Source organism: Pelophylax lessonae (assembly GCF_965119305.1).
Source record: "Pelophylax lessonae genome assembly, chromosome: 4".
Classification (NCBI taxonomy): domain Eukaryota; kingdom Metazoa; phylum Chordata; class Amphibia; order Anura; family Ranidae; genus Pelophylax; species Pelophylax lessonae.
This window is the reverse complement of record NC_138771.1, coordinates 279701677-279719129: the sequence shown is the minus strand read 5'-3', so window position 1 is coordinate 279719129 and position 17453 is coordinate 279701677. Positions and strand designations below refer to the sequence as shown.

The window sequence follows — 17453 nt, the reverse complement described above, 5'->3', positions numbered from 1 at the left end:
CGTGCTTAGATTACAACCGCTGGCTTCAGGATGAGGAGCAGTGTGAGTGAGGGATATTTATGCCTAACCCCCCCCTGTAAACTAAGAAAAATGGAAGTGATGATGATTTTGTCACTTTCGGATCTCACCATTTACCAGCCAGGGGACACATCTAACCAAGCCGATCTATGCTTGGTTAGATGTTGTGAAGGGTAGGGGGAGACATTGAGGTCTACTAGACCCCAAATGTCTCCAAAAAGAGCCCAATGTTATCACATGGGGGTTTATTACCCCCTTGTGATAGCATTCAAGTAAAAAGAAAAGAAAATAATAAAATGTATATATCTGAAAAAAATAAATAAAAATAAAATGCCATAACCACCGTTGCCCCACACACAAATGCGCAAACACAAACGTATGCCCAGGGTGTACTCACGTATGTAAACTGCGGTTGCATCATACGTGTGACATATCATCACTAACATCAGAGTAAGAGCATTAATTCTAGCACAAGAGCTTCTGGTTAACTCTAAACTGATGAGATGTAAAGGCTTTTAAATCTTCACCTATTGAGATTTGTGGGTACTCTAATTTTTTGTGATATTGCAGTTGCACACAATTTTAAGACTTGAGATGTTTGGTATGTGTTTCTATCATTTTTTTTTTCTACAGGACCTTGCTTTAGAAAATAACGGAATTTTTGTAAAATCTTACCGTAAAATTCCTTTCTCTGAGTCCTCCGACAGTCGCCGCCCCCTCCAAGTCCTCACCAATGGGTATTGACCTTTGCTCCGTAGGAGTAGCTAGGCAACAAGAATTGTTAATACAAAAGCTTTTAGCATAGACACACCCCTAGTGGCTGTCCCCTCAGTCAATACCTCCCTGCACCAGCATTCCCAACTCAGTTTGGTAGCATAGCAGTAAGAGTACATAAAAACCCCCAAAAGAGGGGCGGGGGGCGGCGACTGTCGGAGGACTCAGAGAAAGGAATTTTACGGTAAGATTTTACAAAAATTCCGTTTTCTCTTACGTCCTCCGACAGTCGCCGCCCCCTCCAAGTCCTCACCAATGGGACGTCCCAAAGCAGTGTAGACATGAGGGGTGGGAGACGCAACCGTAGAAAAAAAGCAACGCAGTACCCACATCAGAGAAAGGAACCTTACCACAGTAAGAGAACCAACTGGGCAACAGGAAAAACGTGCTCAACAGGAGCAACAACCCAGGAAAACAAGTAACCCAGGGGTAAAACACCCCAATAACCAAGGGCCCACAAAAAACAAGGGTCCCTAAGAAACTGCCGCACTGAGAACTTTACGGCCAAAGGAGGCATCAACCGATGCCTGAACATCCACCTTATAGAATTTTGAGAAGGTGTGAACGGACGACCAAGTCGCTGCCTTACACACCTGGGCCACAGAAGCCTGATGACGGTAAGCCCAAGACGTACTCAAAGATCTGGTAGAGTGCGCCTTCACAGGGAAAGGAGGAACCTTCCCCTTCAAGGCATAGGCTTGCTCAATGATCTGTCTGATCCATTTGGCGATGGCTGCAGCCGACGCCGCCATGCCCTTCCGAGGTCCCTCAGGAAGGACAAAGAGGGAATGCGACTTGCAAAAGGATTTAATGGACCACAGGTAAACCCTGATCGCCCGGACAACATCCAAGGAATGTAAGGAAACCTCCTTCGGATGCTTAGGCTTCGCGCAGAGCGAAGGCAAGACAATGTCTTCATTAAGGTGAAAATACGAGATCCTTTTCGGAAGAAAGGATGGGTTAGGATGCAGGACCACCTTATCCTTGTGAATCACCAGGTAGGGAGAGCTGCAGGACAAGGCCGCCAGCTCCGACACCCTGCGAGCCGAAGTGATCGCCACCAAAAAGGCAACCTTCTTGGACAACAGAGACAACGAGATCTCCCTGATCTTTTCAAAAGGAGCCTGTTGTAACACGGACAGAACCAAGTTCAAGTCCCACGGAGGCAAAGGTTCCCTCCTAGGAGGGGCCAAATGTCGCACCCCCTGAACAAAGGTGCTAACCAATGAATTAGACGCCACAGGGCGTTGAAAGAGAACGGCCAGCGCAGAAATCTGACCCTTAATCGTGGCCAACGCCAAACGCTGGTCCACTCCAGTTTGGAGGAAAGCCAACACTCTCGACACCGAGTATGAGCGAGGGGAATACCCCCTGGACTCACACCAGGCAAAATACGCTTTCCAAGTACGGTAGTAAATTTTTCCCGAAGAGGCTTTTCTAGCCTTGATCAAAGTGGGAATGACCTCAGGGGAGAGACCCCTATCCTTCAGGACCTGGCTTTCAACAACCAGGCCGTTAAAGCCAGCGACTGTAAAGCAGGATGGAATATCGGTCCTTGAGACAGAAGGTCTTCTCGAAGCGGCAGACGCCACGGAGCGTTGACTGCCAGATTTACAAGGTCTGCGTACCAAGACCGGCGAGGCCAGTCCGGTGCCACCAGAATCAACGTGTGGGGTTCCGAGGCCAAACTGCGAAGGAGCCTGGACAGCAGCTGAATCGGTGGAAAGGCATACATCAGACGATACTGATGCCAGGGCGCCACTAACGCGTCTGAGGCGTCTGCCCGAGGATCGCACGTCCTTGCCACGAACCTTTCCACCTTGTTGTTCAGACGAGACCCGAACAGGTCCACATCTGGGGAACCCCACTTCTCGCACAACATCTGGAAGACATCCGGGTGAAGGGACCATTCTCCCTGGTCCAGGGACTGGCGACTCAAGATAGTCCGCCTGCCAGTTCTCCACCCCCGGAATGTGGACTGCCGTTATCGCTGGGACGTGCCCAAGACAGAATGTCGGCCACTTCCGGAGCCGCTCGGGCACCCCTGGTGCCCCCTTGATGGTTGACGTAGGCCACCGCGGTGGCCTTGTCCGTCTGAACCCGAACTGGACGGCCCCGAAGCCGGTCCATCCATCGTAGAAGGCAAAGCTTTATCGCCCTCAATTCCAGAATGTTGATCGGAAGGGAGGACTCCTCCTCCGACCAAGTTCCCTGGGCGGACAAAACACCCAGAACACCACCCCAGCCAGACAGGCTGGCATCCGTGGTGATCACCGTCCACAATAACGGACGAAAAGACTTGCCCCCCGACACCGCCGGGGACTGGAGCCACCACAGAAGATCCCTTCTGGTGCAGTGGCTCAACGAGATCCGCAGATCCAGGGATTGCGGCCGCCCGTCCCACTCGGCAAGAATCTCCGCTTGGAGACCCCGCGTGTGAAACTGGGCAAAGGAGATCGCTTCGAAAGCCGAGACCATCAACCCTAGACATCTCATGCATGTCCGGAGAGACGAGTGCCAGTTGTCCCTGAGGGACCTGACCTCGTCCTGAAGAGTCCGAAGCTTGTCTTCCGGCAGGAAAACCTTCGCTTGGACAGAGTCCAGAATCATTCCCAAGTAGGGAAGACGAACCGAAGGACGCAGAGTCGACTTCGGAATGTTTATAGCCCAACCGAACTCCTGCAGAGTCCGCATCGTGGTGGACAGGTCGGTCACCAGGCTCTGACTGGCGTTTGACCGTATCAGGATATCATCCAGATACCCCAAGACAGCAATGCCCTGTGCTCGCAACAGGGCCAGAACCGGCGCCAGCACCTTGGTAAAAACCCGCGGAGCCGAAGCGAGACCGAAGGGTAACGCCACAAATTGGTAGTGATCCTCCGCAATGGCGAATCGAAGGTACCTCTGGTGACCCTCGAAAATGGGGATGTGTAGGTACGCATCCTTCAGATCGATGGAGGCCATGAATTCCCCCGGACTCAGGACAGCCACCAGAGCGCAGGGATTCCATGCGGAACTTGCGAACCCGCACAAAGCGGTTCAGAGCTTTCAAGTCCAGAATCGGACGCACCTTGCCCTCCTTTCTGGGCACAGTGAACAGATTGGAGTAAAACCCCCGAAATCTGTCCCGATGAGGCACCGGAACCACCACCCCCTGGGCCCGCAGGTCCCGCACCGCCAGGTGCAGATCCTGCAAGCGCTCCGGAGGCAGCTGAAGATTTGAGGGAAAAAATCTGCCCGCCAGCCGAGAGAGAAATTCGATCTTGTAACCAGATAGAACGATTTCCTGAACCCAACTGTCCCGAATGCGGGTCAGCCAAGGTTTTAGGAAACCGCGCAGACGTCCCCCCACCCCAGAAACGGGTGAGGGCGCCCCTTCAGGCGGAAGTGGTATGGGAAGTTGACCCAGACTGGCCGGACTTCTGCTTCCCTGCCCACGGCTTCTTCTGGGAGCCCTGGCCTTTGAAGGGCTTGCCCTTGGATTGTGACCGAAAGGCACGAAAGGACCCCTGAGAGGGTCTAGACGAGGAATTCCGTTTACCACGGAAAGACTTATGCTTGTGAGACTGGGGCAGGAGAGTACTCTTGCCCCAGTCTCACAAGCATAACCCCTTTTATAAACCCCTTTTATCAGAGTATCCAAAGCCTCGCCAAAAAGGCGAGATCCCGCGTAGGGAAAATCCACCAGCGTCTTGCGAAAAGATTGGTCGACCGACCAATTCTTCAGCCAAATCAGACGACGGTTCAGTATCGCCACGCTGGACAGGCGCGCAGCCAAGGGAGCTAAATTCAAGTCCGCATCGCACAGGTACATGACACCCTGATGGATCTGGTCCACCATAGCCAACGTGGTAGGTGAAGCTGAGTCAGCCACCAAGGTGCGCCTGAGCATCTTAGTCCAATCTGCAACAGCCTGCGCCGCCATAATGGAAGCAAAAATAGGCTTCAGCATAGAGCCAGCAACCATATAGGCATGACGGGCAAGAGACTCCATTCTCCTGTCCGTAGGGTCCCGGAAAACCGGGGTATCCTCAGAAGGCACCGCAGTAGCCTTGTTTAAAATGGCCACCGCGTGATCCACCTGAGGCGCCACACACCAACGCTCGTCGGTGGAGGGCGCAAACGGATAAAGCAGTTTAAACTTATTTGGCACAGTAAAGGGCTTCTTTAAATTGCGCCACTGTTCATTAACCGTATGGTGAAATTCAGCAGGACAGGGAAAAACCTGCGCTGATATGCGAGTCCTCTGCGTTCCAAAAGAGGACACCCTAGCAGGAGGAGTAGGCTCATCCTCCAGGTGCAAGGTATCTTTTATGGAAGCAATCAGCTCATTAATGAATGCAAGCTCTTCAGGCGAGCCAGGGGGAGAAACATCAACCCCCTCCATCTCTGCCTCCCCCTCGGACCCCAGAAGGTCCAAAGATGAGCGGGACCCCGAGAAGGGTACGCCAGCCACAGCAGCCACATCGCCCTCTGAATCAGAGGAAACGGACACCCTGGCCCTTTTTGCGGATCGTTCACCCATCAGCATCTGCACCTGAGACACTAAGGAAGCCACTACAGCGGTCAGATCGGGGGTGCAGCAGCCCCCTGGTCCCCCACCAGGGCGGGGGGAAACTTGCTATCCTGAGAATCCATGCCCCAGCACAGAAAAGTAATAAAGGTACTGGCCCTTTAATACCACGGCGAGCGCAGCCCACCGCACACTACTGTATGCACCGACAACGCAGGGATAGATAACATTGAGCAAGGAATGACAGGACAAGAAGGTAAAAACCTGGAGAGAGCACAACAGACCGCTGCCACCGATCGCTGTTCCCAGAGAAAGAGGAAGTGATGCAATGCTGGCTGACTGATGTAGCCTATGAAGGCTCCGGCAAAATGGCCGCTCGGCTGGGGGAGAAGGTTACAGGAAAATGGCGCCAACATGTGCTCGGACGAGCACCGCCCGCCAAAATGGCGGCGAATGGCGCCAAAACACGGCGCTGCACAGGGACAGGGCCGGTCACAGCATTCAGGCAAAGAAAATGGCGGATCGCCGCAGCGACCGCCGCACACACACGTCCGCACACAAAAACTGCACCCAGAGCATAATTCACAGCAGAGCAGGATGGCCCCCCCTCGCAGCCCACAGGCAGTGCAGCCACACAGGGATCTGACAGGGAGCCCGCAGTTACACAGACATGGGGGGTACTACACAGCCACAGACTGACACCCACACAGAAGGTCCCCACCTAGAAGGTGCTTACCATACCAGATGGCGTGGGGAGCCGTCTCCAGCGGCAAACAGGGAGTGCCGCAGCCAGGACGCTGGTGAACTGCAGCCATAGACCGCAGTATGGCGTCCAGTGAGGTAGCCACCTCACAGGCAGCATCCCTGCAGCGAACAGGGATGGGTCGTTCAATGTGCCAGGGCAAACCTAGGCTGAACGCTCGATGGCAGGCTGGGGATCCATCTGGCTCTCAGCCCTGGGATCCAGGGCGGCCAGTCCGAGACCCAGCTCCGCATGACGATTCTTCATCCGAAGATCCCTAAAACTAAAGCTGACAAAATAACAGCTAGTAAAGAAAAGAAAAAATACTTGAAATAAAATCAAAAAAAGGGTAGAAGGCTGAGACTGAGCCCCAGCACAGGAAAGCCAGCTACTCCTAAGCTAGGCAAGATCAAACTGAGTTGGGAATGCTGGTGCAGGGAGGTATTGACTGAGGGGACAGCCACTAGGGGTGTGTCTATGCTAAAAGCTTTTGTATTAACAATTCTTGTTGCCTAGCTACTCCTACGGAGCAAAGGTTGGTGAGGACTTGGAGGGGGCGGCGACTGTCGGAGGACGTAAGAGAAATATACATTTTTTGTGGGTTTAAGTATTTTTATTGCCAAAATTTAAGATTTTTACATTTGCAAAAAAAAATGTAAACATTTGCTCTAGAACGGAATTAGTATTGTTTTACAAGGTAAGGGTTCACATACACTTTAAAATACATTTCAAATATTCTACCAACATTCAGGAGGCAGTCAAGAAAATTGTTGGTAACAGCAAATTTAAATGAGCTAAAATGCATTTTGGCACAATGTAGAATGAATTTTTGCTACTATGCTTAAAACATTGCTTCAAAAAGATGAAATATGGATGAGCAAAGCTTAGGATGAAAACATTGCTGTTGGCTTTCGCAATGTCACTTTTTTTTTAAGTCCACAAAAAATTATTTTTAACTCACTATGTTCACAGTTAACACATTTCTGCCATAAGGGAGACCAGCAAACATCATCCACCCTGGCACTTGCAGATTACGGCTCCCAAACCTTGCCTTGTCTCACAGTCAGTCATCAATATGAAAACCTTGTGCTAGGATAATAAAGGAGCTTTCTCCCAGGAACATTAGGGAGCAAGCACTTTTATGTGCGAAACACTGCAAGGTTTTCATATTGATGACTGACTGCTTGTCCCTCTTGAACAGTTAAGAAAACCTATGATTGAGCAGCATGAACATATTTGTTATGGACATTTATTTTATTCACATGGTTAAATTTCTGCATGTTATAATTAACTCAGGTTGGACAAACACAGTTGGCATAGCAAATTTTAAAGACTCCTAAATGATTTACTGTCACTGAAAACAAACCCACCATAGTAAAACTCTGCTAGTTTCAAAACATGTCTCTGATTTTATCAGCAGTTAAATATGGAGGTCACAACCTCTGATACTGTACTTCAACAGGCTTCTTGTTCAGACCATGGCCATAGGAATAAAGATACAGTGCTGAATTTTTCACTTTTTTGTGCTATTTTACTTTAGTAGTTTGTATAGTGTAACACACCTGTGCATCCGTCCCTCCAGAGGCAAACTTTTCTCCCCCTTTAGAGAAAGCCACTGACAAAACAGGGCCCTGCAAGACAAACACAAACAACCTAATATGGAAAAAAAGCATTCTTATTTCAGCATTATCATGTTTAGACCTATATCAGTACCATTTTTTTTATAATAGGAAAGCTATGCTGTTCTGTGTATACAAAAGGTTAGTCTTGGCCTGACTGCAACAAATCCCAGCGTTTTCGCAGACTTCCTGCATTTGGAGGATACAGCCCTAAACACAGTTAACACTCAATACAGTATCCAACGGTGGCTTATTTTAGCTTGTCATAGATTGACAGGCGAATGGCAGCAAGGCCTATAAACGAAACAAGATCTATGAATGGAGGACAGGAGGTATGATTGATAGCTGCTTCACCCTTCTGATTCATAGATCATGTGCCTTTTTATAGAAGCCGCAGTACCGGTTTCTATGAATAAAGCAAGTAGGCAGAAAGAGAGGGCATAGTAAGGCTTTTTTTGGTCAGAGCTTGTGACAGCCCATTAGTTGTTTTAACTCCCATCATACTGGAATAATACAACAGCAGGGGTGGGGGTAGGGGGCAGGACGAAGGAAGATTTTCACTAACAGAAGAGAAATCAGCACAAGGGACACATTCTACTGAGTGTAAGTTATGTCCTTTGTGCTGATTTTTCGGTTTGTGATTTTGGCGGCATTTAGGCTTTAAAACCTAGACCCATGCTGCCCACTGGACCTAAATATGCCCAAGTGTATTGCTTGGCTACTTCTTGGTGATTTTCATAGGTGAATAGTTAAATGTTTAGGCCCATATGCTGTTTTAGAAGCGAAGCTTTCCCTATTGATATGCTATTGAACCCGTTCAGTTAGTTTGTGAAAATCCTTACAGAATATGATGTAGTAGTAAATGGAGGTGGGAAATAGGACTTTGAACAGGCCATGTGCTCAAAGACAGTGTTGTTCTGGAAGACAAAGAGGCAAGAGTTGTTTTGAGACTTCAGAATAAACAGATGTTTAGTGCTGGACTCTAGCAAGCAAGGAGCCATGAGAATATTCCATCAATGTAAGGCCCCAGTTAAGTTGTTTAAGTGGTTCGGTATACCTATTGCATACATATTGTAAAACTTTTTTTGCTAGTAAGGATAATTAGCTTGTGCATGTTGTAGGCATATTTTGTGTAATACTATACATGCTATGAATTGTGTTTCCTGCAGTTTTATATCCAGCTTTTTTATTTAGTAAAGTAAATATTATTACACTAGAGGTCTAAGCTTCTTTGGCTTATACCGCAAAGAACCTTAACCCCCTAAGCATTGATCGTATGCAAATATGCGGCCTCTTAGCGGGCGGGGCCTTGGTTCAGAGGCACCGCATATTTGCATTAATTTTTTTTCAGGTACAAGTGAGAAGTACTTAGAGGGAGGATACAGTGCCACTATCACTATACACGTGTCAGATACATTGAGCCAGCGGTCCCAGACCTTGTTATATTTCACAGAACATCCCCTATTAATGTAAATTAATTTTTTAGAAGATAAGGTGTAGTTTAGGTCAGCTTTCCAGTCAGGAAATCTGGGGGGAGTTTGCCTCATCCATAATTTAGCTATCGTTTTTCGAGCAGAAAAAAGCGTTTCATGCAGAAAATTTTGTGTGCGTTTGTCGATATCGGCATCCAGAAAGATTCCCAGTAAACATAATTTGGGGTCCAAGGTAAAGGAAGACCCCATATTGTCAAGGAGAAAATCCACCACCTGTTTTCAGAAGCCCTGCACGTAGAGGCAGGACCATAGGGGGTGGTAGAACATGCCCATGCCTGGTGCCAACGGGCACATTTAGGTGAGACCGCTTTACATGTGTCCAGTGCCTCACCCCAGTCATTTTGCATATTTGCATTCATTAGTGCAAATACAGCTGTGCTGAGAGCGTGCACCCTGCGCACTCCGGTCACTAATACCAGTGGCTTCCGGAAAGCTCCCCATTGCTGCTTGCCGACAGCCAATCATGGCGGTCCCATGATCATAAACCCCGCCCAGCCTCCAGGCATCCTAAACCCCTAAAGGACAAGGAGGCACTGGCTCCAGGGGGTTAAAAGACTCAAGCGAAACACCAAGTCAAAGTTACCTCCCACTCCCTCCCACAGTAAAACCCTGACCCTATCAATTGATATGTGACAAATAAAAGATAGGGGTTAGGGCTTAAACCCAATTTAGGGAGAAGTGTAGGCCTTGTGTACAGCCTTGGCCTAGGACTCTCCACAGGGTCCAATTTGAAAGCTTGATGGAATCACAAGGTAGAACCGTACTCCACACCACTGGTCCATTATCTTACAGACGTTTGAAGGTTGGTCAGGTTCATTTTAAGGATGCAAAAACAATGTTGCCGTAGGGAACATAATATTAATCATTTAACATTTGGGCCAAAGCAGATAACCTTAAAAAAAGCAGTAGCCACACCTTCTAAACAGGCTTATCTATTTGATCACGTGACTGGAAATCCATGGAAATGTGTAGCCGAGCAGGATAGTAAACATTAAAACTCCACATAGTGGAATTACAATATACATGCCATGTACAATTTTATTAGCTCAGAGACAAACTACTTAACACCGACAGGGGTGGTTAACCACTTCCATACAGAGCAGTTAGACCCCCTTCCTTCCCAGACCAATTTTCAGCTTTCAGCACTCTCACACTTTGAATGACAATTGCACAGTCATGCTACACTGTAACCAAACAAAATTTTTATCATTTTTCACACAAATAGAGCTTTCTTTTGGTGGTATTTGATCACAACTGGGTTTTTTTTTTTTTCTCGTGATCTAAGCAAAAAAAGAGCAAAAATTTTGAAAAAAAAACCCACTTTTTTTTTAGTTTCTATTATACAATTTTGCAAAAAATTAATTTTTCTTCATACATTTGGGCCAAAATTTATACTGCTACATATCTCTGGTAAAATAAACCCAAATTAGTGTATATTATTTAGTCTGTGTGAAAGTTATTGAGTCTAGAAGCTATGGTACCAATTACTGAAAATTGATCACACCAGATGTACTGATGGCCTATCTCCTTTCTTGAGGCCCTGAAATGTCAGGACAGTACAAATACCCCCCAAATGACCCCTTTTTGTAAAGTAGACAGTCCAAGGTATTTAGTAAGAGGCATGGTGAGTTTTTTGAAGTTATAATTTTTTCCCACAATCCTTGGGAAAATGAAGAAAAAAATGTTTTTTTCTTTTTTTCCCAAAACGTTGTCAATTTATAAGCTATTTCTAACACATAGCATGTACACAGCAAAAATGACACCCCAAAATACATTCTGCTACTCCTTCTGAGTATGGTGATACCACATGTGTGAGACTTTTACACAGCCTGGCCACAAAGAGACTCCACGTCCAAGTAGCACCATAAGGCATTTTAGGAGCATAAATACACATAAAACTTTCTTACTACCTATCACACTTTTCAAGGCCCTAGAGCACCAATACAATGGAAAAGTCCACAAAATGACCCCATTTTGGAAAGCAAACACTCCAACGTATATTCTATGAGGCATTATGGGTCCTTTGAACATGTCATTTTTTTCCACAAGTTTTTGGAAAATGTGGGAAAAAAATAATAACTTTTTTTTTTTTTTTTTTTACACAAATTTGTCAATTTATAGGATATTCCTAACACATAGCATGTACACAGCAAAAATGACACCCCAAAATACATTATGCCACTCCTCCTGAGTATGGCAATACCACATGTGTGAGACTTTTTCACAGCCTAGCCATATAGAGGGGCCCAACATCCAAGGAGCATCATCATGCATCCTAGCCACTTGCCTAGGCCTATTTTTGACATTTGGTGTTTACAAGCTAAAATCAGTTGTTTTGCTAGAAAACTGATTAGAACCCCCAAACATTATATATTTTTTTTTAGCAGAGACCCTAGAGATTAAAATGGAAATTATTGCAATATTTTTTATCACACCGTATTTGCGCAGCGGTCTTCCAAACGCATTTTGGAAAAAATTAACTTTTTTTAATTAAAAAATAAGAAACCAGTAAAGTTAGCCCAATTTTTTTCCATAATGTGAAAGATAATGTTACGCCGAGTAAATAGATACCCAACATGTCATGTTTCAAAATTGCGCACGCTCACGGAATGGCGACAAACTTTGGTACTTAAAAATCCCCATAGGCGACAATTTAAAAATTTCTACAGGTTGCCATCTTTGAGTTACAGAGGAGGTCTAGGGCTCACATTATTCCCCTTGCTCTAACGATCGCGGCGATATCTCACATGTGTGGTTTGAACACCGTTTACATATGTGGGCGGGGTTTCCGTATGCGTCGCTTCTGCGCGCGAGCTAACGGGGAGAGGGCGCTTTAATTTTTTTTTTTTTTTTACTATTTATTTTATTTATTATTTTTTATTTTTACACCGTTTAACAAAAAAAAAAAAAAATGGATCATTTTTATTTCTATTACAAGAAATGTAAACATTACTTGTAATAGAAAAAGGCACGACAGGACCTCTTTTTTGTGAGATCTGGGGTCAAAAAGTCCTCAGATCTCACAAGTACACTAAAAGATAGAAAACAAAAAAAAAAAAATTATTATATAAAATGAAAAAAAAAAAAAAGGACCTTTAAACCGGTTGCTAGGCAACAACATTTTCCGTAGCTCCGGTCCTCCAAGACCATAGAGTCGAGTGAGGGCAAGCTTGCCCTCACTCGACATCCTGTCTGTGAGGATCCAGGACCGGATCGGGAGGGGGGGGGCACCTCTTCCGCCATCCCGGAAGGGTGAAACCCCAGGCGAATCCGCCGCTGGGACCACCCTTATCGGAAAGCCAACCGTCCACCATTTAAAAAAATACCAGGGTTATGGCAGGTATCTGCTGCCATAACACCGGTATTTAGGTTTAAACGGAGGACGTATACAAACCTTTTTGGACTTGGACATGGTGGCTGTATGAAGGGTGACAGGTACTCAGGTACTTTGTTGGGCAGGTGACAGGCAGGTGACATGTACTCTGGTACTGATGAGCAGGTGGCAGGTACTCGGGTACTCCGATAGGCAGGTGACAGGTACTCGGGTACTCCGATAGGCAGGTGACAGGCAGGTGATAGGTACTGATGAGTAGTACTGATACTGATAGGTGATACTGTACTGATGGGTACTGATGATCAGTACTGATACGTGATAGGTACTGATGAGTACTGATGAGTAGTGATGGGTACTGATTAGCAGGCGGCAAGTACTCGGGTACTTCAGGCGTCAGGTACTCTGATGAGCAGGTGGAAGGTACTCGGGTACTCTGATGGGTAGGTGACAGGTACTCGGGTACTCTGATGGGTAGGTGACAGGTACTCAGGTACTCTGATGACGTGTACTCCGTTGACAGGTACTCGAAGTACCCGAGTACCTGTCATCAGAGTACCCGAGTATCCGTCATCAGAGTACCCGAGTACCCGTCATCAGAGTACCTGAGTACCTGTCATCAGAGTACCCGTCATCAGAGTACCCGAGTACCCGTCATCAGAGTACCCGAGTACCTGTCATCAGAGTACCCGTCATCAGAGTACCTGAATACCTGTCACCAGCCCATCAGAGTACCCGAATACCTGTCACCAGCCCATCAGAGTACCCGAGTACCTGTCATCAGAGTACCTGATGGGCTGGTGACAGGTACTCAGGTACTTTGATGGGCTAGTGACAGGTACTCTTTATTGGGGGGGGGGGGGCAATCAGTGTGGTTGGGGTGCACTGTAATTGGTAACTAGCTGTTACCACACTCTCTTCCTCACACAGGATCAGTGTGTGAGGAGGAGAACACGGTGACAGCTAGTTACCGTGTTCTCTGTTGACATTTGTGACCGGCTGTGATTGGACACAGCCGGTCACGTGGTAAAGAGCCAATTTCATTGGCTCTTTACCTAGATCGGGGATCGACTCTGTCCGAGGGACGAGCCTCGTCCCCGATCGCTGCTCTGCGCGCCCCCGGGGGCGCGCATTGCAGAGAGAACGAGCGGCTCATGCTGGAGCCGCTCATGTGATCGGCTGTGATTGACACAGCCGATCACATGGTAAACAGCCAATTTCTATTGGCTGTTTACCTTGATCAGGGATGGGCTATGTCCGAGGGACGAGCCTCATCCCTGATCGCTGCGCTGCGCGCCCCCGGATCCGTACAACCACTACGTCCGCCCGGATCCGTACAACCACTATGCCTACGTCATATTACTATGACTCGGTATGGAAGTGGTTAAAAAGATCCACATTTATTTAATAATACAAAACCTTTATTCCAAAAGGATTATAAAGTGTGAGCTGGAGTTTATCTCAAATTGGTTTAGTATATTTAAATCTGCAAATACATTTAACAATACACTTCCCCTAAGCTGACAATGCTGCTATCTGCTGTGCCTCCTGAGCTCATTCATCCAGAATTGTGTCTCAATAATACAGGTGGTGTGTTACTAGCCAGACTACTAGGTGAAAACAGAGGGGAAAAAGCCAAAGAAAATGAAAATGGATGCAGACATCGCATCTAATAACTGGTAAAATGAAATATAAAACATTTTTGTTTTGGGTTTAATACCGCTTTAGATTCTTTATCTGTGAACTATCAGTGCCATGAAGGTATATTTTTTTTAATGTAAAGCTATACTAAAAAGTAAAAGCTTTCCTTGCTGTAACTATGTGAAACAATTACCTGGTGCCCATGAAGTGTGTACAGGAGTCTTCCTTCAAGAAGGTCGAGCACCTTCACAGTGCCATCATTAGATGCAGAAAGTAAATAGTTACCAGATGGGTGAAATGACAAACTGTTGACACCTGCGCTGTGAACTAGAAAATAAACAGAAACATCTTCATTATATTGATAGTATTTTGAATTCATGGGCATTCTTTCTTTCATCATAATATAGATACATAGATACACACACACACACACACTAGAGCTGCACAATTCTGCATAAATTGAGAATCACAATTTTTTTGCTTAGAATAAAGATCACGATTCTCGGCGTAACATCATGTTTCACATTATACAAAAAATTGGGCCAACTTTACGGATTCGTTCTTTTTATTAAATTTATTAAAGGGTATTTTTTTCCCCAAAAACTGCGTTGGAAAAGCCGCTGCACAAATACAGTGTGACATAAAAGATTGCAAAGATGACCATTTTATTCTCTAGGGTCTCTGCTAAGAATATATATATATATATATATATATATATATATATATATATATATATATATATATATATATATATATATATATAATGTTTAGGGGTTCTAAGTAATTTTCTAGCAAAAACTTGATTTTTGTCTTACCGTAAAATTATTTTCTCTGATGTTCATTGACGGACACAGCTCCATATCTTCTTTGACCCTTGGGCTATGCTGCCCTCCATAGGAATAGGACTAGGTGGAAACAAATTTGACTACGCCCCTAGGGCAGTCCTAGGGGGTATACTCCCACTTCCTGCTATAGGACTTCAGTTTGTAACAAGCAGTGTTAGAAGAATACATAACCCAACTCAACAGAGGGGTGGGTGCTGTGTCCGCCAATGAACACCAGAGAAAAGGATTTTACGGTAAGATAAAAATCCAGATTTCTCTTTTGTTCATTGACGGACACAGCGCCATATCTTCTTTAACCCCTGGGACGTTCCAAAGCAATGTCAATATGAGAGGTGGGAAAACAAGCAGTAGATATAATTTCTAAAAAGGCTAAACACAGCCAACCAGGTAAACTAGGTGCTCAACCAGGAACAACTGGAGCTCACCAACCAGGAAAAAATACACCCTCAAGAGGTAGGGGCCTCTGCATTGGCAGTCTGCAAAACTTGCCGTGGAATGCAGCATCCGCAGATGCAAGTACATCCACCTTGTAAAACTTTGTGAATGTGTGCACAGACGACCACGTGGCCGCCTTGCACACCTGGATCACAGACGACTGAAGACGGAAGGCCCAGGAGGCACTAAGCGCCCTTATAGAATGCGCCTTGACAGGGAAAGGAGGAACCTGACCCCTGATGGAATAGGCCTGCACCACCATCTGCCTGATCTATCTAGAAATGGTCGCAGCAGATGAGGCCTTGCTCCTTACGAGATCCATCTGTAAGGACAAAGAAAGAATCAGATTTTCCAATCGACTCAGTCGCCCCCAGGTACACCCTGATTTCCCGAACCACATCCAGGGAATTCAAGGCAATTTCTTTAGGATGTTTCTGCTTAGGGCACAAGGAAGGCAACACAATGTCTTCATTTAAGTGGAAACCTGAGACAACCTTAGGAAGGAACGACTGACAGGGACATAACACCTCTTTGTCCCTGTGAACCACCAGATAAGGAGACCGACAGGACAACGCAGCTAGCTCCGACTCATTGCGTGCAGAAGTAATAGCCACCAAGAAAGCCACCTTCTGTGACAGAGTGAGCAGAGGAAGTTCACGAATATTTTCAAAAGGCGTTTTTTGAAGAACCAACCGTACTAAATTGAGTACCCACGGAGGTACCAGAGACCTCACTGGAGAAGCCAAATGGTGAACCCCCTGAAATTGCAGCCAATGGGCGTTGGAAAAAAAAATGCCAAAGCTGAAATCTGGCCCTTGATAGTGCCCAGAGCCAAGCGCTGATCTACTCCCTGTTGTACGCCCTCCAAACCCGATGATAAATCTTCCTTGAAGTAGGTTTTTTAGCTTTTAACAGCGTAGAAATCACCGAATCCGACAACCCTCTGTCTTCAGTACCTGGCTTTCAATAGCCAGGCCATTAATGCCAGCGACTGTAAAGCAGGATGGAAGATCGGTCCTGGAGACAAAATATCTTATCTGAGGGAGTCTCCAAGGAGCATCAGCTACCAGCCTTACTAGGCCTGCATACCAAGACCAACGTGGCCAGTCTGGAGCCGCCAGAATGACTGGAATCCCTTCTGCCTCGATTCTGCGCAGACGTCTCGGAAATCAGACAATACTGACCCCAAGGGGCCACCAGAACGTCTGCGGCATCGGCCAAAGGATCCCGAGACCTTGCCATGAACCTCCAAACCTTTCGGTTGAAACAAGAGGCTAACAGGTCCACATCGGGGGTCCCCCACTGGAGACACAGTTGTTGAAACACTTCCGGGTGAAGAGACCATTCGCCCAGCTCCAACGCCTGTCGACTGAGGTAGTCCGTCTGACAATTTTCCACCCCTGGAATGTGCACAGCAGAGAGGGCCAGGACATATCATTCTGCCCACATTAGAATGCCGGCTACTTCCCGGGCTGCTAGGGCACTTCTTGTGCCTCCTTGATGATTGACATGTGCCACAGCCGTGAACCCTTACCGGGCATCCCTGCAAACAATCTGTCTACAGGGACAGGCAAAGCCTGATCGCCCAAATCTCCAGGATGTTGATTGGCAGACTGGACTTCTCCCAAGTCCAAAATCCTTGAGCAGAGTCTGTGCCCAAGACAACTCCCCACCCGGACAGGTTGACATCTGTGGAAACCACTGTCCAATACAGGGGGCACCAGGGAACGGAGCCACCAAATCAAGGATCTCTTCGCACCCCGGCTCAACAGGATCAGATTGTCCAAGGATTGAGGTTTCTTGTCCAATTTGGGAAGAAGCTCCTTTTGCAGAGACCTGGTATGGAACTGAGCAAACCTCGAAGGTGGAGACCATCAAACCCAGCAATTGCATGCAAGTCCTGAGAAATGACCAACGGACAAGAGGAGTCGAATCACATGATGCAACTTCAGCAGTTGTTCCTATGGAAGAAACACCTGGACTGAAGCTGAATCCAGAGTCAGGCCCAGGTAATCCAGTTTGTTGGACAGAGTCAAAACTGA

General features: G+C 46.7%; 1 protein-coding gene across 2 annotated transcripts in view; it reads right to left on the bottom strand.

Moving 5' to 3' along the window:
- The window catches only part of POC1B (POC1 centriolar protein B), a 308058-nt gene that overhangs the window by 192500 nt on the left and 98105 nt on the right, over positions 1 to 17453 (bottom strand). For both annotated transcript variants that reach the window (XM_082252687.1, XM_082252686.1), the window contains 2 exons: positions 14325 to 14458; positions 7610 to 7678 (listed from right to left, as the gene is read on the bottom strand). In XM_082252687.1, the coding sequence (XP_082108813.1) occupies positions 7610 to 7678; positions 14325 to 14458 (203 nt within the window). The remainder of the gene's footprint in view (positions 1 to 7609; positions 7679 to 14324; positions 14459 to 17453) is intronic.